A 27,569-nucleotide genomic window follows, 5' to 3' on the forward strand; every position below is an offset into this window, starting at 1 on the left:
ACAAAGAAATTATTCGTAGTTCTTAGAACAAATAAATCATCATTCAACTCCTTTCCCCTGGTTTAATTTTAGTTCATCAAATTACTCTTTATATTTCATTTGCAAGAAATATTTTCATTGAAAAAGTCTAGTGCCTATGTTCTAATTACTTACTAAAAGAAATTTATATTCTATCTCCTGTTGATAATTTCCATTGGATTAAATTCATTGTGAACCATTAGAGTACTACAGAACTTCTGGAATGTATTCATAAATACTAGTCTACTCGTGATTAATATAATCTTTTGTTAAAACATACCATGTTTGTTTTTTTCCTACAACCCCCAAAGTGTGTATCTTTGCCAAAAGCATTTCAAAGCCGTAATCTTTTAAAGAAACAAAATTAAAACCAAGTAACACACCTATGACTTAACTATTTCTACTTCAAAAAATGGAACACTTCAGTTCAGTATTCAAAGTTACAAAAGTCATTTTATAGATATCTAAGTATCTAGAGCTATTGGCAATCAGTTACCTAATTATTAGATGCCTCCCTGATTCTCAGAAATAAAAATGTATTTTGATATAAGCAAAAATTTTCAAGTGCTCTTTCCCAGAAATTCCCCATCTGTGTTTTTACATCACTTAAACACACCTAGAACATCAGTGATTTTCTGGTGTCAACTTTCAAAGGCATCAAACATTTGTGTAGTGTTCAGTGTGGTACACACTGAAGCATTTTGAAAATATTTTTTAAACATAAAAACCAAGAAAGAGATCTTTAGAATGAAACAATCTAGTTACCAAAGGGTACATTAATCAAATCATATAAAAAAAACATAATTTCCACACTCATGAAAGTAGATTGAGTGCAAAACTCTCTAATTTCATCTGCTAACATAGCCATCTATATGGATCATGAACTGAGTATTAAAATAAAATATGCCTTGTCTTGAACAACACTGTTTTGTTAATCATGTATTTTCATGTTTTGAAAATGGAGAACGTATTTGGACTAGTTCAAGAATATCGTATAAGGACCTTATACCAAAGGTTTTTAATGAAAGTGTGCAAAACCACCCCTGGCCCCCATATGACTACAGAACATAATTTTAAAGTCGAAGTCCTAAAAGCTTGAAATCTAGACTCAATATCTTGTACCAATTTTCCTCTCACCCACTCTCTTCAAAACAGAGATGGGCATCATCAATCCCCATGCCAACGGGAACACAGAGCCCCTGGAAGCAGCAATAACATTCTATTGACTCAGAGGATATGTCACCTGTTCTGAGAATTAATCATGCATCATTTTATACGTTCGATTGAATTAATTCCTCTTGTCATTTCAAGGTTCAATAAAGCCTCTTTCAAATTACAAAGAAATGAATAAAGAAGATTCATATAAGTATTCCTTTAATGCTTATTAATGGTTTTACAATGATCACAGTTAAAAAGATTTCTTCAGAACAACAGTAAAACAATGATCAGTACCATAGGCACTGAGCTTCTAAATTTAAAATCCATGATGTTGCTTTTTAAAGTCATTTGATGGTGGTCTGCTTTTACTATATCAATAAAATCATTCATGGTAGAAAAGAAACAGATCCATAAGTAAACCTAGTGGGACTTGATTAATTTGTACAGATAATGGGCCAACAGTTACTTAGTAAGGTTAAAGAAAAACATATAATATTTTTGCAGTCATGACAATGCCAAATGCCATGCTTTGGGAGACCAAAAAGTTGTAGATATTGCTTACAAATGTAGTCACTCCTGTAAATAAACTGGATATTTACACTGTTTAATTCAAAATGCATTCTAAGAGTTATTCTCAATCAGGTTTTAAAACATAACCCTGGAACTAGCATTATTACAATAATAAATACAATTGAATTTTCCAAATTTTCTTAGTTGTTAAATGTGGGCTGCCTTCACACTAAGTGCCATATGAAATTCCTAATGGCAGATATCAGGTTAAGGTTCTTTCACTCAACACATACGGAGGATGTGCCCCTCCTGGTTCCTGAAAGAGGAGTGGGAAAAAAAATCTTACAAACATGTACCGACTTTAAAAAGCTTGCCATACAATTGCAAATCAAGTAAGAACAGCATCACAACTAGTGGGGCTTCTTCCTCCTACCTTTCTCCTCAATCGAAATAAAAAAATACAGTGAAGTGGGTAAATAAAGACACCTCCACAAAGCTAGTGTAACAAAGTGGATTATTCCACGTGGGAAACCACCACAGCAAGTCAACATTGACTTCCCCCAAGGATTTTATGCCTTTGACCTCTATGCATAACATGGCATATCACATAATTGCACCATAGAAAAGGTGATTAAACAAAAGATCTACTTGTCTCTTAACTAAATGACGACTTGAACTGCCTCAGTAGTTGACACACACCATGAAGACAAGTGTAAGCTATGGTTTAGAAAGGCATGCCTTTCTAAAGAATTTGAAAGGCATGAGGAGAAGGAAACAAAAGCCTCTATGAGCCAATGTCCTCAAATACAGTACAGTGATCCCCACATCTGCATCCCTGGAAAAATGATACAGCAAAAGTGTCCAAAATAAAATGACTTAAGGCATCCTTAACTAAGAAAGATGTGCTCACCTCTATAGGTCCAGGAAATGTGGCATCCTTTCTCTCTTCATGGGGCTCCAGGGATCTCAGCTCCAAGAGTAGAACCCAAGTCCTGCCTACAAGTCTTCACCATGAGTCATCATGCCCTGTGCACAGTGGGCGGGCTGGTGATCAGAAAACTAGGGATTGGGCTTCCCTGGTGGCGCAGTGGTTGAGAGTCTGCCTGCGGGTTCGTGCCCCGGTCCGGGAAGATCCCACATGCCGCGGAGCGGCTGGGCCCGTGAGCGAGGGCCGCTGAGCCTGCGCGTCCGGAGCCTGTGCTCCACAACGGGATAGGCCACAACAGTGAGAGGCCCGCGTACCACCAAAAAAAAAAAAAAAAAGGAAAATAAAAAAAGAAAACTAGGGATCTGATGGATCAGACGCCTGAGAAGAAATGCTACACTAAACACAGGACGTCATCGGGCTTGGACCAGCATAGAACAGCTATGATGAACATCAGGGGAAATGACAGTTCAGGTAACTTGGTCAACAACCACTGGCCCAAGCCAAGTAGCTGTTCAATGTGATAATTTGGTTGATAAGCAGATTTGATCAAAAATGAATGTGTGCAGTTATTGTTTTACAACTATGAGTAAATTTGGTGTGCTGCTGCTCCTGTATTGCCCTGTCTCCCCATCCACCTAACTGCACAAGGTAAAATCAGAATGATTTTGCAAGTTAGGAAGACACATTTCCAACAACTGAGCATTCCTTGAAGCAATCTGATGGTTCTCCATTCCTTGGCACAAAAATGGAAATGCAGTCTGACAAGCTTAATATGTTTGAAAAACAAAGAAACACTGCCCAACACTCAAAAGCCATGCCTTAATTTTTAAGTAATGTATTACAAAAGCAATAGCATGCTCACAGGAGAAAATAAAACACAGACAAGCAAAAAATGGAACATAACAGACATCAAAAAGCAACATGGCTGGAAATAAGCAAAGTAACCAAAACATGATTAAACCACGTTTGCCATGTAGATCCTTCTTTATGCATACATATTCATAGAGTATTATATTTTTACATGACAGTTTACATACCTAATACATTAAGTATCAGACATTTAAGTTGTTCCAATTTTGCAATATGATGAATAATAGTACAGAGAAGACATATGGGCTAAAAGTTACTAAATAGAATAATGCAAAGATGTAGAAAAATATGAAGTGGACAAAAGAAGCTTTGCAAAACATGACAGTTTAACAAACTGATGAATCAGAAAATATTAGTGATTGAGGAGTCTCACATTTAACCAAATTGTCATTTAAACCTGCTTATCTACTTGCTTTAAGTCCAAATATTTTTGATCAACACATGTGCTACAAAGAGTTTGATATGTATCAGTAGGACTCAGAGGCTTTTTACATAGATTCATTACATAAATGATTGTTAAAGATTAGACTAGATGAGAAGCCCAGTGTACTCGTCTACCATGGCTGCTGTAAAAAGTTTCCAGAAACTTGGTAGCTTAAAGCAACAGAATGTTATTCTCTCACAGCTCTGGAGGATGGAAATCTGTACTCCCCCAGAGGCTCTAGGGGAGAATCCATCCCTTGCCTTTTCTGCCTTCTGGCAGCATTCCTTGACTTGCAGCCACATCACTCCAATTTCACTGCCTCCTCTGAGAAACCTCAGTTCTGCTCTTAAGGACTTTCAACTGATTAGATCAGCCTCCCTTCAGACAAGCCAGGATAATCTCCCCAAGACCCTTAATTTAATCACACCTGCAAATATTCTTTGTTCAAATATGATAACATTTATCAGTTTTAGTCATTGGGATCTGATATCCTGGTGGGGGGAACACTTTTCAACCTACTACACCTAGTATTCACAGAAATTCTTCTAAAACTGTCTTGAATCTGACCATTTCTCATCGGAACTATATTAGTCCCCATGTTTCCATGTCTACTCTAAGGATGCAAAGTATAGGCCTCATATTTGAATGCCTTTGCTATTGTCCCACGTGAAAATATCATAGGATCACCTCCCCAGACGAAATTAATTCCTCTTGCTCTATTTCTTGTTTATTCCTTGGTCTTCCTGTGCCTCCATCCACACAGCAAGACTTTGAGAGTCATCTTTTTTCATGTTACCCACATCCAATCGATCCCTGAGCTCTGCTGATGCTTTTTTAGTTCATTTCAGATCAGTCCCACTCTCCCTTTCCCAACTCTGAATATTCTTGCCTTAGCTGGAGGTGGAGGTGGCAGGGCTCAGCTGGCCTGCTGCTGGGCTCTGCCCTCCACATCTGCCCCCCTTTACCCATTCTCTTTTCTGCTGTCAAGTGACCTCTCTAAAACTTTCTAAATCTGAACACCTCGCTTCCCTACTTAGACCCTTTGAATGCCTCCAATTACTCTCAGATTTAAGTCCAAATAGCACAGACATACAAGGCCTTTCTTGATTTGGCCTCTCCCTACCCCTGCAACCTCATCTAGTATTGCTATCCCACCCCCTCCATCTATCCTAAGCAATTTGACGTAATTTCAGTTTTCCCAAAGTATCACGATTTCTTTCATTTCTGTATTTTGGAACATGTTACAGGTTTCTGCCTTAGGGGGCAAACAAGAAGACAACTCCTATTTATACTCCACAATTTGGCTAAGAGAACATCTTGTTTAAGAATGTATCCTTATACTTTTTAAATAGGTAAATTTTATACAGTAGTATGTGAATCATATCTCAATAAATGGTTATTAAACAAGAAGAATGCATCCTTTTCAATGATGTACCAAAACTCATTTAGCATCATATACATCTCCTACAACTTTGCAAGCCTCCCGCACCTCCCTCTATAACATTTATACGATATTTGCATCTATTGGCACATCTGACTCCTGAGGGCAGGACCCTGACAAATTCATCTTCATTTTCTCCTCAATTAATATAATGTCTGGCACAAAGCAGACAGTAAATGCTTATTGAATGAATGACTAAAAGATTATAATCCTTAAACACAGTGATACACAGTTGAAACAAATTCTAATAAATCCAGCAAGTGTTAGAACTGAGTTTATCACCTGGATTGAAGTCAACTGGGTATCATTTGTCACTTAGAATGTAAATTACCCTAAGGACTAAATTACTCTTAGGATTGACCAATAGCAGCCTTTAAATTTCAAAGCACAGGCATGTACATGTAATTGTGCTTTAAAGTAATGTAATCATTTCCCAATGAAATACATCCTTTGTCCTCAATTTGAATTCTAAGAGTTAGTGTTCATATTTACCAATCTGCATGCAGAAATGAATCACCATCTGGCTACTATAAGCTGTGTTTAATTAGCTTTAAAGCATTTTTCCTAAGAGTGTCCGTCCTTCCAACTTAAGCACCACTAATTTTCTTGGCTGCCACATTATAGAACATATAAAGTAAATATATCCTTTTTAGTGGGGCCAAAACACTCATTACAAATACTTAAAACCAGCATCCACACCCAACCCAAGAGTCTTCATATCTTTGCATCACCAAATACATAAACTTTCTTTTTTTTCCTGTTTTCAAAGCTTTTTCATAAATGGTAAAGATCAATCTTCATGAGATATATTACTAACAACCAAGTTTTCATTAATTGTCAAAATAACAGAATAACATAATGCTATATGTTCTTAGTTGGAAGAGAGTACAGCCCAGAAGAATTATATACAGATAACATGGGCAAACTTTAGACACATAATCTACTGATTACTTTCCTAACAGAGTACATCTCCTGGCACAGCAAACCTGGCTTCCTCTCCACCATTCAGCAGGAAAGACAGAGGAGTCAGAGAAAAAGGAATAAGGGATCTTTTCTTGCCTTCTCTGAGCTGATGGGGTGGGGTGGGAGAGGGGATAAAGTCTCACTCAGTAACTCTCAGTTTTCTATCTGCTGGTTTAGGAGGAGAGATTGTATCTAAATAACCTCCACTATCTCACTGCCATAATTCCTTGTCTCAGCACCGTGCTTGTCTTTTTTTAGAACTTTGTGATTTAGACTCATCACATAAATTTCCTGCTAGCAAAACTCTTCCCAGTTTGTAAAAGAGGATTGAATATTTTAATATTTTACAGTATTCCACAAAGAGCTTCTACAATCCTAGTCTGGAAGTCACTGAACAAGCATAGGGCATCTGGGAGGAGAACTTAAATAGTCAAAGAATTTTATGACAGGAGAAGGACGTCATCCTTTAGAACTGAATCAAGAAGGTACTCACAGGCTCACCCCGTGATCCATCCTGCCCTGGAGCACCTGGAGGTCCTGCTTCTCCCTTTTAATGATAAAAAGAAATAGAGAATTCCATTTGCACATATGCTCACTAAAATAATATGTGACATTACATACTAAAGCATGTTAAATATAGACAAAAACAAAAATTACTTCTGCATTATTTTTTTTCCTTTCCTTTCCTTTTAAAAAATTGATAGTTGATTTACAATGTTGTGTTAGTTTCAGGTGTACAGCAAAGTGATTCAGTTATACATATATATTCAGTTTTATGTATATTTTTTTCAGGTTCTTTTCCATTATAGTTTATTACAAGATATTGAATATAGTTCCCTGTGCTATACAGTAGGTCCTTGTTGTCTGGATTATTGATATCAACTTTTCCTGACATCAGATAACTCATTCTGAAATTCATAAGGTGACTATATAAATATCAAATCTATACATGACAGCAGATAATTGAGTTGTTATAAAATAACTGGGGTACTTGTATACTTCTTATGAGAATAGGATTATTCTTCTCTTCAAAGTAAATGTGACTTATATCACATTTATATCAGTCTTTTTCATATCTATTTTTATTTTTACTTTAAAATTTTTCACCTGTCGGACATAATGTGACCTTGCCTCTCAAGAGTTGCATTTTAAAATCAAAAGAAAACTTTCATTAAGAATGCAGCTATTTATAGGTTATTACTTGAAATTATTTAGCACTTTAATCCAGTATCTATTTAAAATAAACATCTAAAACGTGTATTTTAAGTAGCTGTTCAAATTATAATAGTTTTCAGTTATATATCTTCAAATTACTCTGCTTGAATTATTTACGCACCTTATTTTACACCCACTTTCTGGAACGCTTTAAGTTTTTCCCAAATGAATCAATTGCTAGCATGTAAAGACGTATCTGACACTATGCCTACTAAAACAATAAGTATTAGCTGAATTTAATCCTAAAATGTATAATATCCACAGATCAATACAGCTATTAAAATGCCTGGACGAAAATAAAGAGCGGTTGGGGAGAGTCCCTTGAAATAGACACAGACACACACCACACACACACCCTCAAACATTTAGACTTCTTGAAATCTATCAGTCATCAAGAGCCTTGATACTGTGTGTCTGCTCAGCAAAGTATTACATCTTAACAAGCAAAGTTCTCTGCAAACAATTGTGCCACACTTGGCATTGTACCAGAGAGAACATTTCATCCTACATGAGAGCAAGAGAGAAAGTAAAACAAAAACGAAAATATTTTGCTTGTAACTAACTCAAATACCTGAGTCAAAATAAGTTTAAGGGGGAAAAGATCTCAGAATACATGTGCTGAAGCATATGCCAACACCATTTTCCATAGTTTCATATTCTAATGAACTCCCCAAATTGTACAAAATGAACCACAGAGGGAAGAACCAATAATACTTGGCTAACACAATCAGCCCTTAGGAAAAAAAATCCAGCCTTATCACATTATATAAACACTGCTTCCCCCACTTTTATGAATCCTTGCAATTCATTAGCACAGGGAAATACCAGCTAAAGCCAAATATTTCATCTGTTCCAATTTTATTTACAAACACTAGATGACAGTTGAGGATAGAAGGGGAAAAGGATAATGTTTTCCTGTAAATTAACCAAACTAGAGCGCAGGGAGGTCCTGCTTACCCAACGGTTCTACAGAAAATCTTATGAAAATATCAGAGAAACAGAGATGGATGTTAGATTCACAAAAGCCACAAGTTAAAAAGCCTAAACGATTAGAGAAAAGGGCTATGGCAGGTCCTAATGCCAGAGGGAAATTATACAATAACAATCCTGAACTCGACACTCACAGCAGTAGTCAGTGTAAGTAGCATCGGGCAGGAAAAAACTCTTTGCAGGAAAGAGCTTTCTGCAGGGGGCACCCCTTTGTCTTGACACTAACCTTACACCAGGCACCCCTGTGCTCTACTCATCTCTGGCCCTAGCACACCTTTCAAATCTTTTGATCACATAATACTTTGCCTAACTTGTTGGTTCTTTCCGTAGATCAAAGAAGTAGAAATGAAGAATAAGTAATTACCAGATAACCAGAACTTTTCCCTAGCTTCCCATTCAGTAATCTTGCAAACCGTGTGAACGAGATAGGATCTAAAGAAAGATCACGAGGAGTTGACAAGTCTGCACTCAAGCTGGCATACAGTGGGGGATGGCAACCACTCTGACCCCCTAGCCCAATGATTAACTGAGATTACTTCCTGTTTCCCTTTAAAAGCTTTTATGGCTGAGCAGAATCTTCGGAGGTGGTTTTTGGGAGGACACTGAGTCCATCATCTCCCCAGATTGCTGGCATTCTGATTAAAGGCAACTTTCCTCTCTACCAACATTTTATGAGTATTGATTTTGTAACAGCGGGACCAATTTGATAACATCAGGTGGAATCACCCGTGTCAGTGGTTCTCAAGGATGGTCCCCAACCCAGCCAGATCAGCTTCGCCTCACTTGGGAACTTCAAAATGCAAACTTTCAGGCCTTGCTGCAGACCTACTGAGTCAGAAACTCTGCATGGCAGGGCCCAGAAATTTATGTGAACAGCTAATTCTGATGATTTGAGAACGATGGCAGAGTTGTAAGTCATTAGGTCGCTTAACTTCTCTCACCTCCAGGTACTGTCATATGTGACCGTCTTACTTAAGCAAATCTGTAGTTTAGATCATTGTTCAGTAGGTGTCTCTATGTAGGAACTGTTTTCCTGGCTTGCACATTCTTTAAAGGCAAGAAACACATCCCATATGAGGTATTTTTGTTTGTTTTTTGTTTAATCACCCAGAATACTTAGAATAGTGCTGAACACAATATACGAATATATGTAAGACTATATGTTCCCTGCTTTACAACCATTGGAGCACATCAAGGAAGGAGGAATGGATGATTTATTCTTAAATATTCGATTTTGAGAAGATAAAGGAAATGGGAAAAACATTTGCAGGTAGGGCTATCGCATATGCTGTTGGAAGATTATGCAGTGTAATTACAACAAGATGATGGCCAGTAATCTTTACGTAGGAATGTTCTCTTCATTCTTTTGTTTTCTTTCTTCATTCTTTTAATAATGTTTCATTCGGATATGAAAGGATGATTTCTGCTTAGTCATTTTCCATACAATTATCCAGTGTGATACACAACTAGTATATGAAATTCAATACTATAACCAGAACTTAATCTGATCACTTGATTGCTTTTATGACCTGGAGATCCTGGTATAAACCAATATGTTTGGCTGGTAGAGAAAAAGGCATATAGCATGTCCTTACCTCTAATTTATCATTTTGCCATTCTATTATTAATTCCTTCTTGATATAAGATAATTGAGAAAGTGTCATGCTAACATTATTCCTCAATCCAGTCTCTGCAGCTAATGTCAAAGATGATTTATTCCACAAGAAACCAGTTATTTTTAAAAAGCAAATTTAACCCGAAACAGAGATGTGAAACTTGCATTGCTTGTGTATTTCCTTTCATGTGGTGGTCTTTGGTACTCACCCAGAAAAAAATAAAAGAATGGGGACTAATTTAGTTTGTGGCCATTGCAATCCTCAAAATCTGGTGGAAGGTGTGTGACCATTAAAATAAAAGCCTTTGTGAAAGTGCCTTGCACAGCTCTAGAAACAGAAGGAGAGATCCAGAAAAGTTAGCTAGTCTGCTGCCACCAAAGAATGGGAGTTTTAACGGTTCTTTACTCGTATGATTTGTTTCAGGATACACTCTTTTCAAATAATGTTATTTTTTAATTTGTACCACTATGGTTTGGCATTATAATTTAGGCAGAGTGAATTATTGTTTAACTGCTTGAAACAACACATATTGATTATTTCATAATTTCTGGGGCCAGAAGTCTGGGCATGGCTCTACTGAGTTCTCTGTGTAGGGTCTTTTTTTTTTTTTTTTGCTGTACACGGGCCTCTCACTGTTGTGGCCTCTCCCATTGCGGAGCACAGGCTCTGGACGTGCAGGCTCAGCGGCCATGGCTCACGGGCCCAGCCGCTCCGCGGCATGTGGGATCTTCCCGGACCGGGGCACGAATCCGTGTCCCCTGCATCAGCAGGCAGACTCTCAACCACTGCGCCACCAGGGAAGCCCCTGTGTAGGGTCTTATAAGGTGCTGATTGGGAGGTCTGCTGGGCTGTGTTCTTATCTAGAGGCTTGACTGCAGAAGTATCTTCGTCCACATTCACTCACTTTGTTGGCAGAATTTGTTTCATTGCCACCAATGGCTACTTACTTCATCAAGCCAGCAAGGAAATTCCCCAGAGCAAGCAGGCTCTAAGTGGAGCTTTTCATAATGTAACATCATTACAGGAGTGACATCTGTTGATTAGAAGCAAGTCATAGGTCCTGGGCACACTCAAAGGTAGGGGTTTATGAAAAGGCTGGAGCACCAGGAGGTGGTGGCCACTTTCAATTCTGCCTGGCACAATTATTGTCACATATCCCTGTAAGGGTTGCTATTTTGCTTTGCTTCCAGCAATGTATGAAAATGCCTGTTTACTCACAGCCTTGCCAAGCAGACTGTACTATCAAGCTTTTGAACTTTTGCCAACCTAATGGGTGGGTTATTATATCTTAGCATGGTTTCAATTTGTATTTGTCTTATTATGAGTGAAGTTGAACATCTTCATACATTTAAGAGCCATTTTACATCTTTTTGGTTTTGAGAATTATATATTCATGTCTTTTTCCCTCTCATCTATGTACTTATTTTTTTGAAATATAGTTGATTTACAATATTATATTAATTTCAAGTGTACAGCATAGTGATTCAATATTTTTATAGTTTATACTCTCTTTAAAGTTATACAAATTTTATAAAGTTATACAAAATAACAGCTATATTTCCTGTGCTGTACAATATATCCTTGTTGCTTGTCTACTTTACACAGAGTATTTTGCATCTATTAATCCCTTACCCATAACTTGCCCCTCCTCTCTTCCTTCTTCCCACTGGTAACCACTAGTTTGTTCTCTATGTCTGTGAGTCTGTTTCTGTTTTGTTATATATTCTTTTATTTTATTTTTTTAGGTTCCACATAAAAGTGATAACATATAGTGTTTGTCTTCCTCTGCCTTATTTCCCTAAGCATAATACACTCTAGGTCCATCTACATTGTTGCAAATGGCAGAATTTCATTCTTTTTTATGACTGAGTAATATTCCATTGTGTATATACACCACATCTTCTTTATCCATTCATCTGTTGATGGACATTTGGGTTGCTTCTATATCTTAGCTATTGTAAATAGTGCTGCTATGAACACCAGGGTGCATATATCTTTTTGAATTAGTGTTTTAACTTATTCAGATATATACCCAGGAGTGGAACTACTGGGTCACATGGTAATTTTATTTTTAGTTTTTTGAGAAGCCTCCATACTGTTTTCCAAAGTGGCTGTATCAGTTTACATTCCCACCAACAGTGTACAAGTGTTCCTTTTTCTCCACATATTCTCCAACATTTGTTATTTGTGTTCTTTTTGATGATAGCCGTTCTGACAGATATGAGGTGATATCTCATTGTGATTTTGATCTGCATTAGCCTAACAGTGATGTTGAGCATTTTTCATGTGCCTGCTGTCCATCTGTATGTCTTCTTTGGAGAAATGTCTATTCAGATCTTCTGTCCATTTTTTAATTGGGTTTTTTTTTTATATTGAGTTGTATGAGCTGTTTATATATTTGAGATATTTATCCCTTGCACATCATATCATTTGTAAATATTTTCTCTCACTCAATAGGTTGCCTTTTCACTTTGTTGAGGGTTTCCTGTGCTGTGCAATAGCTTTTAAGTTTAATTAGTTCCCATTTGTTTATTTTTACTTTTTTTTTTTTTTTTTTTTTGCCTTAGAAGACAGATCCAAAAAATATTGCTATGATTTATGTCAAAGAGAGTTCTGCCTACGCTCTCTTCTAGAAGTTTTGTGGTTTCAGGTCTTACACTTAGGTCTTTAATTCATTCTGAGTTAATTTTGTATATGGTGTTAGAGAGTGGTCTAATTATATTCTTTTACATGTAGCTATCTAGTTATCCCAGCACCATTTATTGAAGAGACTCTCTTTTCTCCATTGTAAATTCTTGATTCCTTTGACCATAGGAGTGTGGGTTTATTTATGAGCTCTCAGTTCTGTTCCATTTATCGGTATGTCTGTTTTTGTGGCAGTGCCATGCAGTTTTGATTACTGTAACTTTGTAGTGTAGTCTGAAGTCAGGGAGTGTGATACCTCCAGCTTTGTTCTTTTTTCTCAAGGTAATCTTGGCAATTCAAGGAACTTTGTGGTTCTATATAAATTTTAGGATTATTTGTTCTGCTTCTGTGAAAAATCTCATGGGTATTTTGATAGCGATTGCATTAAATTTGCAGATTGCTTTGGGTAGTATAGATATTTTAACAATATTCATACTTCCAATCCAAGAACATGGAATATCTTTCCATTTCTTTGTGTCATCTTCAATTTCTTTCATCAATGTTTTATAGCTTTTGGAGTATAATTCTTTCACCTCCTTGGATAAGTTTAGTCCTAGGCATTTTATTTTGTTTGGTATAACTTTAAATGGGATTTTTGCTTGGTTCCTCTTTCTGCTAGTTCATTATTAGTACACAGAAAAGCAACAGACTTTTTATGCATCAATCCTGAATCCTGCAACTTTACTGAATTTATTTATTAGTTCTAATAGCTTTTTGGTGGAGACTTGTGGGTTTTCTCTATATAGTATCATGTCATCTGGAAATAGTGACAGTTTTACTTCTTCCCTTCCAATTTAGATGCTTTTTATTTCTTTTCTTTTTTTTTTTCTGATTGCTATGGCTAGGACTTCCAATACTATGTTGAATAGAAGTGGTGTGAGTGGGTATCCTTGTCTTGTTCCTGATTTTAGCAGGAAGGCTTTCAGCTTTTCACTGTTAGTATTATTTTGGCTGTGGGTTTGTCATAAATGTCCTTTATTATGTTGAGATATATTCCCTCTATATTCATGTTGATGAGAGGGTTTTTTACTATGAATGGATGTTGAATTTTGTCAAATGCTTTTTCTGCATCTATTGAGATGATCATATGATTTTTGTCTTTCCTTTTGTTAAGATGGTGTATCATATTGATTGATATGTATATGTTGAAGCTTCCTGTGACCCTGGAATACATCCATCTTGATCATAGTGTATGATCATTTTTATGTACTGTTGAATACAGTTTACTAATATTTTGTTGAGGATATATGCATCTACAATCATCAAAGATATTAGCCTGTAAATTTTTTTTTTTTTTGTAGTGACTGTCTGATTTTAGCATCAGGGTAATGGTGGCCTCATAGAATGAATTTGAGAGTGTTACCTCCTCTTCAAATTTCTGGAATAGTTTGAGAAGGATAGGTATAAATTCTTCTGTATATGTTTGCTAAAATTCCCTAGGGAAGTCATCCAGTCCTAGGCTTTTGTCTACTGGAAGTTTCTTTTTTTTTATTACAGATTCAATTTTACTTCTAGTGATCAGTCTGTTCAAATCATCTACTTCTTCTGACTCAGTCTTGAGAGACTGTACGTTTTAGAAATTTATCCATTTCTTCTACGTTGTCCAATTTATTGGTGTATAATTGTTCATAGTATTGTCTTATGATTTTTCTCTCTCTGTGAGTTGTTATTTCACCTTTCCTTTCTTATTTTGTTTATTTGGATCCTCTCCTTGTTGGTGAGCCTGGCTAAAGATTTATCAGTTTTCTTTATCTTGTTTCCATTGATGTTTTCTGGGATTTTCTCTTTCTTTCTTCTTCTTTTTTTCATCTCTATTTTATTTGTTTCCTCTTGATCTTTTTTATTTCCTTCTTTTTGCTAACTTTGGGCTTTATTTGTCCTTCTTTTTCTTATCCTTCTAGGTGGTAGATTAGGTTGCTTATTTGAGATTTTTCTTGCTTATTGAGGAAGGCCTATATAGCTATGAATTTCCCTCTCAGCTGCTTTTGTTGCATCCCATATCTTTTGGAAAGTTTTGTTTCCATTTTCATTTGTCTCAAGGTAAATATTTTCTGATTTTCTCTTTGATTTATTCATTGATCTGTTGGTTTTTTAGTAGAAAGTTTGGTCTCTCTGTGTTTGTGTTTTTCCCATTTTCTTTCTGTAATTGATTTTTCGTTTCATACTATTGTGGACAGAAAAATTGCTTGATGCAATTTCTATCCTCTTAAATTTGTTGAGATTTGTTTTGTGGCCTAGCATGTGATCTACCCTAGAGAAGATTCCATGTGCACTTGAAAACAGTGTGTATTCTGATGTTTTTAGATGGAATGTCCTATAGATACCTATTACATATAGTGGTTTATGGTGTCTTTTAAGACCAGTGTTGTTTTATTGATTTTCTGTCTGAATGATCTTACATTGATGCAATTGGTGAGTTAAAGTCCCCTAATATTGTTGTATTATTGTCACTTTCTCCCTTTATCTCTCTTAATATTTCCATCTAAGAAGGATATAAAGATTCAGAAAGTGATAGTGGTAGAAGACATTCAAAGAAGTCTTGACATGTCTATAATTGGAGTCCTTAGATGTAAACAAAAACAATGTAATAGAATGTCTATTTAAAACTATAATCCAAGAGAACAGTCCAGAATTAATAGTCCTGAATCTACTTATTGACAGGATTTGGGATAACTGAAATTCTTAATTCTGAGACACAACTTATACTATTAAACTTTAAACATAAAGTATTTTTTTTTAACACTGTGGGCTTTCATACAAAAAGACATAGCCACTTACAAGGGAAAGACAATTACGTTGGTCTCAGAAACACACAGGACAGCAATGAAGCAACATTTCAAAGAAATTCAGAGAAAAGCAGTGAAAAGCAGCAGATAAGGGTTTAAAGGGATAATGGCAATGGCAAAATAGTGACAGTCAGGCTGTTTTTAAAGTAACAAGAATATAGAAAAACATGTTAAAATATAAGCATTCAGAGAATACTGTATTCACAAGCCCTTCCTAAGGAATATACCAGAGGAGAAGTTTCATCCAGCCCAAATGATGACTATGGGATATTGGTGAAGGTGCTGCTGATGAACACTGAATATATTAATTGCAAATTTGAAACAAAGGTGAGGAAAGAGTGGAAAAATAGTTTATAAATATTACATGATCTGACAAAGTAAAAGTATGATTAAATAATTAAGAAGAAAATAGAGTAAATTGATTAATTGCCACATAGATGATAGGGTATCATTTAAAGTTAACAAAACAAATAATATATGCCTAAGTAAGGCAAAGGGGGCATAAAGGAACTCTAAAATGTATTCTTTATAGACTACTAAAGGTATTAGTATAAAGACCATTAGTAGTTAACACTGCTATATAGTATACTTGAAAGTTGTTGAGAGTAGATCGAGAGTTCTCATCACAAGAAAAAATTTTTTTTTCTATATTTTTGTATCTATATGAGTTGATGCATGTTCACCAAACATTGTGGTAAACATCTCACAATATGAAACTTAGTGCTGTGTCAATTATCTCAATAAAACTGCAAGAAAAAAAAGACCACTGAGAAAAATATACAAATTTTCCTAAATCCCAAAGAAAATAAAAGGAAAAAATAATAGATCACATTAAGAAGTATAGTAAATACAGCATAATGCACAAAGTATAATAAAATTATAACATAATCATTATGCAGACATAAGACCAATCCTATCAGTCAATAATAAAAATATTTCAGATTGCTTTAGAAAGGAAAGACCAATTCTATGCTTGATAGAAGAGAAACAACTACAACAAAGTGATTCAAAAAGCTTAAAGCTACACGACAGCAGGATGGGCATTGTTTCTGCAAACAATCCAAATAATCAGAAAGGAGGAATGTAATCCTGGTAAAGACAAGGCAGAATTCAAGCTAAAAATTATTAAAGGAGACAAAAATGACATTTTATAATGCTAAAGCCACAATTCAAAATGAAGTTATAACAGTTGCAAATAACTATGCAACAAACAATATAAAATCCGTCATGAAACAGAAGATGGAAGGAGAAGTAGATGGAAATGCATTAAGAGGGACACTAACAAATCACACTCTGTCCAAAGCACATCAAACAAACCAGAAATTAAGTATACAGATGATCTCAAAAAGATAGTCAGTGAAATAGGTCTAATGAATGGGTACTGAGTTTCACATCTCAAAATAGAGATTCACCTTCTCATATGCACAGGGAACACTCCTGAAAACTGATAGTTTTAAGTTATAGTTCAAAGACTAAAATTATCGTTATAATAGTTATAGTTATAGTAGTTATAATAGTTATAATAGTTCAAAGACTAAAATTCAATAAATCCCATAAAGAAGAAATTATACAAATAATATTTCCTGATGCAGTGTAAGAAGACCAGAAATTGATAACAGAATCAAAATTAAATGCCTCTCAACCTAAAAAAAACTTTTTTTTAACTTTTAAATAACTCTTGGAAAAACAAATATAAAACCAAAATTGCAAAAATTCTAAAAAATAATATTAATGGAAACATTACACATTAAAATCAAGGGGGTATAACTGGAGTAATGATCAGAAAAAAAATTATAATTTAAATACTAAGAGCAAAAAATAGTGAAAGAATGATAATAAATAAATTTAATTCCCAATTATGAAATATAGAAAAAATATAAGAAAAAAAGATAGAAAGAATATAGATTAACAAGTTTAAAAAACTGGAAATATCAATGAAGTTACTAATTAAATTACAATGTTTGATCTTTAAATAAAAACCAACATAGTAGAGAAACCAAAAGCTTACATAATCACACAAAAAAGAGTAGAAAGGGAAAGTATAAACATTCAAAGAAACAACAGAATAATCATTGAAACAGAAAACTTTTTAAAAATCATGAGAGGAATTTGCATAATTTGATAGAAATCACTTGAAAAATCCGGATGGAATGGCTAATTTTCTAAGAATATGAAGTTTATTATCATTGCTTAAGCCAAGAAATTTTCATGTAAGAGATAAGAGGAAGTTATCAAGGAAAAAACTCAACAAAAAAGCACCAGGCCCAGATGAAGGAAAAACCCTGTAGTGTTTGATTTCAACTGTAACTACCAATAATAAGTCATTATTACAAAATATATAATATCAGGAATGAAAGATAGGACATTACAAATCCTACATCAAAAGGACAAGAATAATGCAACATTATAAACAAAATATGGCAACAAATTTGAAAATTGAATGAAATGGACTATATCCTTGAAAGGTACAAATTACCAAAACTTAATTGAGAAGAAAGAAAAACTCTAAATAGACCAATATTTAGCAATGGAATTGAATTAGTAATTAAAATCTTCCTCACACCCACAAAGCCCAGGTCCAAATGGCTTCACTAATGAATTGTACCGTATAAGGAAGAAATGATACCAATTCTATAAAAACTCTTTCAGAAAATAAAAGACAGTATTATTTTGATATCAAAGCCATACAAAAATATCACAAGAAAACTAATGACCATATATCTCATGAACATAGACACAAAAGTCTTTTAAAAAAATATTTACAAATTGAATCCAACAATATGTAAGATTAATAATATAAGATGAACAATTGGGGTTTATCCCAATAATGCAAGTTTGACATAACATACAAAAATCAATGTTATACATCATATTAAGGAAATAAGGGAGGAAAACTATATAATCAACTCAATAAATGTAAACAAGGTTTTTGATGAATTTCAACATCTAGTCATAATTAAAAAGAAAAAAAAATGCTCGAGAGAGTAGTAATAAAAAGGAATTTCCTCAACTTGATGTAGGGTTTCTATGTAAAACCAGCAAGTAACACTGCTGAAAGACTGAACGTTCTCCACCTTGTCAGAAACCAAGGCAAGGAAGTACATTCTCACCACTTCTACTCAATATTGTATTGGAGGGCTGGGTCCGTGCAATAAAACTATTAAAATAAAGTCATATCAATATAAATTGGTATAGTAGAAGAAAACTGTCTTGATTTGCAGACAGTATGATCATCTATGCAGAAAAGCCTAAGGAATTTACAAAGAAAGTTGCAGGAACTGATAAACAGATTTAATAATATTGCAGGATATATGATCAATATGCCAAAACAAATTGTATTTTCATATGCTAGCAACAAACAAAAATAAATTAAAAATAAGCTATTCGTAAGAGTATAAAGAATAAAATACTCAGGTATTAAGTTAACAAAAGACATACAAGACATGCACACTGAAAACCACATAACATTGCTGAGGTAAATTAAAGAAAACCAACATAAGTGGAATGATATGCTGTGTTGATACTTCCCCATCTTGAATAGGGGCTGGATTTGTAGACTCGATTCCAAATGGAATGTGGAAAGGAAAAAGCAGTAACTTCACAGTGGAGAAACCTGACAAATATATTTGGCCCTTGAACAACATAGGTTTGAACTACAGGGGTCCACTTATATGCGTTTTTTTTTCAACAATAAATAGTATAGTACCGCGTGATCCCTGGTTGGTTGAATCCACGGATTCGGATCCATGGATACAGAGGAACCACATATACAGAGGGCCAACTTTAAATTATACTAGGATTTTCAACTGTGGGGAGGGTCAGTGGCCCTGACCCCCACGTTGTTCATGGGTAAACTGAACATGGATAATACCATAACCAAGGGACCAAGGTTAACATACCAATGATCAGATATGTGGATAGTATTTACTCTCTAATATGATGAGAAGGGTACTGACCTTTGTGTTATCCTTCTCTGCCACTCCCAAAATAATTCCAGTCTAATCAGACAAACCCAAATTGAGTGACATTCTACAGAAAACGTAACACTCTGCAAAACTATCAAAGTCATAAAAAGTAAGAAAAGACTGATCATCACAGATTAGAGGAGACTAAGGAGGCACGACAAAAAAAAATGCGATGTGGTGTATCCTGGATTGGATCCTGGAACTGCAAAAGGGCATTAGAGGCAAAACTGATGAAATCCAAATAAAGTATGGAGTTCCATTTACAGCAATTTGACAATATTGATTTCTTACTTTTGACAAATGCATCATAGTAATATAAGATGTTAACATCAGGAGAAACTGGGTAAGGTGTATAAGGAAACGTCTCTGTACTATTTATCTACAACTTTTCAGTAAATCTAAAAGTATTCCACACTAAAAAGTTTCTTTAACAAGTTTCAGAAGGCGTTTTTGGTAAGAAAATTTCAAGCTGATACTAAAGCTTATATGAAATTTATATCGACCTAGACTATTACAATTTTAAAAAGTAAAACAAATTTAGATGCTTATACTAACTGATTCCCAGACTTAATTTAAAGTTATGATAATCAAGACAGTGTGTTGTTGACAAAACGATAGAGGTATAGATGAGTAGAACAAAATCAAGAGTCCAAAAATAGGTTCACACGTATATTGATTAATTGATACTTGGCAAAAATGCTCACGTAATTCAATGGGAAATGATAGTCTCTTCAATAATTTGTGCTGGAAAAAACAGGTCTCCAAAAGGGGAAAAAAAAGAACCTTAACTTTTACCTCACACCATACATAGAAATTAAAATCATCAAAATGGATCATAGAGCTAAATTCGTAAGCTAAGATGACACAGTTTTAGAAAATATGATGTTCTATATGTGCGTTTAGAAAATTTGAAAATATTTTCTTTTAGAAGAAAAGATACGAGAAAATCTCTGCCCCTAAGTTAGGTAAAGATTAAATAGAACACAAAAGGCATGAACCGAAAAATATTTTAAGAAGTTAGACTTCATCCAGAGTAAAAACTTCTTCCCATCAAAAGATACCATTAAGAAAGAAAGGCAATCCAAAGGTCGGGAGATCATATTCACAAATACATATCTGATAAAGGACCAATATCCAGAATATACAAAGAACTCTTACAATTCATCAATAAGAAGACAGACCACCCAAAGTTTTTTAAAATGGTCGAGTGTTTTGAATAGATACTTCACAAAAGAAGATATACAAATGGCCAACAAGCCCATAAAAAGATGTCAACACTGTCAGTCATCAGAAAGATGCAAACTGAAACCACATGAGATGCCATTATGTACAACTAAAATAGCTAAAATACAAAATATTAAGTGTTGGCAGGTTGTGGTAAAACCGGAATTCTCTTGAATTGCTGATGGCAATAGAGAAGAATGAAACCACTTTGGAAAATAGATAGGAAATTTCTTAGGAAGTTAAATATGCATACACTCACCATACAATCCAGCAATTCTACTAGGTATCAACCCAAGAGAAATGAAAACTTGTTCAACTCAGATGTGCATAAGAATATTCATATCAACATTATTCATAAATGCCAAATATAGGAATTCAAATGTTCATCAGCTGATAGATGAAGAAACCAACTGTCATATATCCATACGACTAAATACAGTATGATTATATTTAATTGACATTGTGAGAATGGTAAAACTATAGTGACAGAAAGCAGAGTCCCCAAAATTGCATGAGACAATTCCTTTGAATGAATGAATCAATTAATCAATCCCCATCCCTCCCTGTCCCTCGCCCTTTCCCTCACCAACACCCCCTTACCCCTCTATATATAAAATATATATATATATACACACATGAAAATATAAATATTTATTTTGATATATATGGTATATAAATATACATTTATATATTGACAAATACATTATAAATAATGTAAATACACACACACACATACACACATCCTATTAGTTTTGTTTCTCTGGAGCAACCCTGACGAATACACAACCAAATGCAGTGCACAAATCTTGATTGTATCAGGTGAAGAAATAGCTATTTAGAACAATTTTTAAACAATTAGAAAAATTTGAATATGGGCTTATATTAGAAAATAGTGTTGTATTGATTTTAAATCTCTTGGGCATCATGATGGAATTAAAGTATTCTTAGGAGATATAAGCTAAAGTGTTTAGGAGAGAAATGCACAGTGTCTCATTTACTTTCCAGTGGCTCAACAAAAAAAAAATTATAGAAATAAATGTTCATATATTTATAAGGTTCAATTTTCTGTAGGACTGAAAAATTCCAAAACAAAAATCTGGGTGGGAGGAAGAAAATAGATTTTAATACGGTCAGAGAAAATTAGGTATGATTCATTATCCAAAGATTCCAAAAAGGAAATATAAACTGTGGACTATCCAGACAAGAATAGTATTCAGTACTAAGAAGAAATGAGCTATCAAGTCATGAAAAGACATGGAGAAGGCATCCCTGGTGGCACAGTGGTTAAGAATCCGCCTGCCAACACAGGGGACACGGGTTCAAGCCCTGATCCGGGAAGATCCCACATGCAGTGGAGCAACTAAGCCCGTGTGCCACAACTGCTGAGCCTGCGCTCTAGAGCCCGCGAGCCACAACTACTGAGTCCATGTGCCACAACTACTGAAGCCTGCACACCTAGAGCCCATGCTCCACAACAAGAGAAGCTACCGCATTGAGAAGCCAGTGCACCGCAACGAAGAGTAGCCCCCACTCGACGCAACTAGAGAGAGCCCACACACAGCAACAAAGACCCAACGCAGCCAAAAATAAATAAATAAATAAATTTATTTTTTTTAATATAATAATAAGAGAGAGGAAGGAAATTTTGGGAGGTGACAGATATGTTTATGGCATTGATTGCAGTAATGGCTCACTGCATATACTTACATACAAACTCACCAAATTGCCTACATTAAATATGTACAGGTTTTTGTATGTCAATCATACCTCAATAAAGTGTTTTTTTAAAAAAAGCTCAAAAAGGCACCTTAAGTCTATGTTCAAATCAAAAAATAGGCAGTAAACGAATTCCTTATTGAACACTTATTCCTTTATCTTACTCTGTCTCTACCATACCATTCTAAGTAGGTAACATTTACTCCATTTTTGAAATGGAGAAAACTGAAGGTCAAAGAATTTGACATACGACATACAGCTAGTTAGAAAAAGTCATTGAGAGGTGGAATTCCAACTCGCTTCTATTCTCTAAACTCTACCACCCCAAAAAATGTATAATCTCATTTCTTGGGGTACAGGGCCTTTTAACAACAGAAGACAAAGAAAAATTAAATTAGACGAATCCCTAATCTTCAGGTAAGGAGAAGAATCTGTGTTCTCTAACATAGAGAAACTATATTATAAGCTCCATGAGAGTTTTGTTTTCTTCTATATGTCCAGCACCTAATAAATATCAATAAATATCTGTTTAATCAACAAACAAATGGGAAATAAAATACAAGACCAGTGAAACATAATTAACAACAACACATGACTAAGCTCTTGAAAATGGGCCCCCATATTTTACATTCAGGAAGTACTATCTATAATCTTTAAGGAATCATTGATATTTGGAGAACTTTCATAACCCTTAAGTGAAAAAATGGACAATGTTTCCAAAGGAAGGGAAAACATCTATAGACCAAGAAAATTTGGACTGAATTTCTGAGCAAGTTTGGCCTTCAAAGTGCTGACCATTAGGAAAAATGATGACATCTCAAAATCCAATGCTTGATCAAGTGGTCTCGGTGGTTGATGGATTTACACAAATTCTCTCCTTAGGGATCAAAAAAAACAAAAACAAAACAACGTACAATAGGACAATGATGTGGATTGTTGGCTCATTCTAGATACACTGACTTGAATACATATACCTACCTGATGTCTTTTTATTTAATAAGCCACACTATAGAAAGCCTGTTTCTATCTGATAATTGACCCAAAAAAGTTTCTTTATGTAAGAATAAGATGATGTTAACCCACCATTGTAAGGGCATATGCCTTTGAGTTTTTTCAGGATTGGTGAGTAATTGACACTTTTGCTGTTCTTCTTGCTCTAATTCTCCCATATTCACACCACACAAGTTGTCAGGGTTAAAGTTGAAATTGTTAGGGTTAAGGGTTCCGTCCCTACTCTCTGAAAAAGAATGTAATCCCTTGGGAGACACAGCCAAGTACTTCTGCCTCTAATCCACCAAACAAACCCATCTGAATGGCTCATCAAAGAAGCTCAACCTTCTAATATCCTGGGATTTTATTTCCAACACAGAAGAATTCATGATAGACTCAAAATAAATTTAGAATCATTTTAAAATTACACTAAAACAACTTTTAGTTCATTCATTTTATACCAATGTCATACATTTAAAAAGTCTAATATCTGTACATTTTTCTCATATTCACTCACAAGTTACAGAAATCTTTTTTTTTTTTTTGTAAATACCTTGTAACCAGGGCTACCCATTAATCCATCCTTTCCATGTCTTCCTGGTTCTCCCTGAAAAAATAAATACAAGTATTTTAATATATTTTTTGCGCTAATTTTTCTTTTTAAAAGAAGATAGTAGAGGTTACATTTTATTTAAAGTAAAATACTTAAGAACTTTTTCTGTCAAACTCACAGCACGTCCAGGAAGGCCAGGAAAACCAGCATTCCCCTTTTCACCTTTTGCACCCTGTATTAAAAATAAAAATTTTAACCCTGGAGTTAAAATTCCAACTCGAACTTACATAGGAAAGTAAGCTAACTTCCTTATGGAGTGACAGAATTCATAGAACCACAGCTTGCGTTGACCCTGCAGCTTTCAGCAAAGCATTATTTTACCAGGACACGTGACATTGAGGATAAGATGGATGCAGAATTACAAGCATCTAAACACAGAAACCACTACTTGGCAAAAGTAAAAAGCAATGAGCATCTTAAATATAAAGAGACTAAACATTTCCTTCAATGTGAAAAAATAGGATTCTCAATGGATACTGTTAAACAGCTATCACTTCCAAGGAATCTCTCTGTAAGTATTTTTAAAGTTCAGAAGGCTCAATAACACAAAGTATTCTTATAGAATACCATGCATAACAGTCAACAGTTATTTTTCCATTGTTCTGGATAAATCCCCTGAGAAAGGTGAACAAAGCTAATTACTACAACAGTGGGCTGGGACTGAAATTCAAATTTTCTATTTCCATTGTATTGAAAGTTCAATATGGATACTTTGTTTTGGGATCTATACTTCCCTTTTTGCCATAAAATCCAGGTGATCCTTTATCTCCCTTGGGACCCATTTCACCCTAAAAGATAAAAATATAAATCCTGAATTTCAGAGAAATTAATATTTTAATTTCTCTAAAATTAATATTTCACTTATATATTAAACAAAAAACAATTCCAATTATAAACAACAGAGTTTAATATGCCCACATCAAAATAAAATAGAAATAAATTATTTAAAGTTTGTTTAAAAAAGTCCTATTTCCCAGGCTTTATAACGAAAAGCAAGGAAAAAACAGGGCATTTGTTACTATAACAGGACCTTATAGTAAAAGGTTTATAGTTAAGAGAATTTCTATATAATGAAAACTACTCATCAATTTTTAAATACTATAAGATTTATGGCTGAAAATTTTAAAGGAAATTTGTAAAAGCTTTATGTAAACTATGATTATTAATCTTAACCCAGTCATTTACTTTAATATACTTTAATTTATATATCAACACTTATTTATAACCCATTTATAACATAAAGTACTTTCAATTTGAAATAAAATATGGCATTGCTTAATTTTAAGAAGAACAGATTTCTTCAACCTTTGATCCTGGCATTCCATGAAGCCCAGGAAAACCAGGAAGTCCACGGTCACCCTGAAAATAAAACAAATTAATTAAAGAAAACACATGTCAGTCTAAAAAAAAATCAACATATATTCTTCCACCTCATTCTTGTCAAAATTCATTGGAAATAAATCTGCCAACTGTTCAGTGCACATCTACATTAAAACCCTATCCCTGTGAAAGACCAATCCTCATTTATCAGGGTTTCATTTATAATCAGAGAAGGAAAGTATTTTGGGCCAGGGGAATCTCATCAGCAATGCTGACTCCACCCTTAGAGAGTAGCCACCTATTCTAAAAATATTTAGGCTCTTACAGTGGCAAGGCCTAGGAGTTAATAGAAATGATCAAGTGCCAAGACTCTGTGGAGAGAGCCATCCTCTGAGGTCCCAGCTCAGTGAGGACAAACCCTGAGCTGAAGGTCTCAAAACACTCTAGGATTCTGTGGAATTTTCTTCCAATTGCTGATCTTAGGAAATTGCTCATAGTAGGTATCTATCCAGATGAGTTTATGAAGAGGAAAGGCCATCTCTCCAAAGGAAGAGAGATGGAGAAAATCACAACAGCTTGATATTTAGTGGACATCGTTTTAAGACTTATTTCTGTGGGACATACTGGGTGCTATTGCCTTAGATTCAAAAATCTTAATTGTCAAGACACAGTTAAGGAAGCCCAATGGCTGGCACAGCAAGATTTGGGTCAGTTCACTACTATTTAGGCAAATTAAGACATTACCTACAAACAATTCATGATCTTTTTAGCTTGTCTGGTAGGGAGAGAAGAGGATGTGACCAGTTATCTATGATGGATGTAATTCTTAGAAATCTTAATTTAATGAGGGTTATTTATCCACATGTTTTAAAGAGTGACACAGTTATTCAAGGTATAGAACCCTTCAAAGGCAACATTACTACTCCATTTTCAGTTTCCAGCACTATCTAATAAATTAATGGTGAAAGAACCACCTGTGCTAACTCAGGCTGAATTGAGATGAGCAGGTGAAGGCCAGGTAGACTAAGATACACCTTGATAAGATGGAACTTAGCTGGGCAATGAGTACTTAATAAAAGTACAGAAGAAAGGGGCAAAGCAGGATTCCCTTTAAGGATGAACCAAGTCCCAGCTAAGACTTCCCTTCTCTGGCTACAGTTTATAGAAGACACCATCTTCAAACTTTATTTTCCTGGAGATAAGATAAACTCATCTCAGATGAACTGAAAAGACCAGGAGCATCAACTCACATTGGAACCAAAAAAATATATAATCTGGACAAAGCTACCCACATAGTCATAAGCAAGATTTTTAAGTAAAATAAAAGGAACAGCATCCATGTTAACACACAGCAATGAAATGGGGGAGGGGCAGAGAAATTTAGCAAAATGCTTGGGGAATACTAAGACAATACCTACAAAATACAAAACACGAGAAAGTGTGACCCAAACACAATACATTCAGTCAAGTTGTGTCCAAGGTTTAAAAGTAATGGGTAGCAAATAAGCGGTAAATTTTAGCCAACATCTATCTACAATAGGCACGTAACATGAAAGACAAAAAAATGCTCTTGTGTTGGCCATTGAGCCATTGGATCATCAGTTACTGCAGTAAAACTTAGCCTAAGTTAATTAATATAAAAATTGGTATACTAGGAAAAAAAAGGCTGCCAAACAATAACATTAAAAAATACATTTGGCAATGGCTTTGGGACTAGGTAGTGGGCAGTGAAAAATAATTTTTGGAGGTTGGAAATACAATGATTCATGGAATCATTGATTTTATGATTTTGGTGAAAAATTGATTTAAAAAACTTTGCTTTTAATAAACTGCAAAGGCAAATAATGCCTCCAATAAACATAGCTAAAGAACTGAGAAAAAAAGAATGTTGGTATCATGAATCAATTAGTGTTGGCTGTATTTGACAAGGTAACTATAAAAGAGATGAGTTCAGAAAAGAATCGGCCAGTTTGCAAGTCATAGTTAGAAGGCATAGACCAAGTCCCCAGATACTGGGATTGGGAGGATACACCTTTTTTTTCTCATCTCTGACAGGTAAATAATGAAACTGGAGAAGGCCTTTAAAAGAAGTTCAGTTGAAGGACCAATCAAGAGTGTGGCCATAAACACCATTCTC

At 34.8% G+C, this 27,569-nt stretch overlaps 1 protein-coding gene across 7 annotated transcripts in view; it reads right to left on the reverse strand.

Annotated features, from left to right (window-relative positions):
- Window positions 1-27,569, reverse strand: part of COL21A1 (collagen type XXI alpha 1 chain) — a 186,406-nt gene that overhangs the window by 41,837 nt on the left and 117,000 nt on the right. For 6 of the 7 annotated variants that reach the window (XM_079934955.1, XM_079934956.1, XM_079934954.1 and 3 more), the window contains 5 exons: window positions 25,418-25,471; window positions 24,845-24,900; window positions 24,231-24,282; window positions 24,053-24,106; window positions 6,806-6,859 (listed from right to left, as the gene is read on the reverse strand). In XM_079934955.1, the coding sequence (XP_079791081.1) occupies window positions 6,806-6,859; window positions 24,053-24,106; window positions 24,231-24,282; window positions 24,845-24,900; window positions 25,418-25,471 (270 nt within the window). The remainder of the gene's footprint in view (window positions 1-6,805; window positions 6,860-24,052; window positions 24,107-24,230; window positions 24,283-24,844; window positions 24,901-25,417; window positions 25,472-27,569) is intronic. The other variant, XM_079934957.1, reaches the window with a different exon arrangement.

Source organism: Stenella coeruleoalba (assembly GCF_951394435.1).
Source record: "Stenella coeruleoalba genome assembly, chromosome: 10".
Taxonomy (NCBI): Eukaryota; Metazoa; Chordata; class Mammalia; order Artiodactyla; family Delphinidae; genus Stenella; species Stenella coeruleoalba.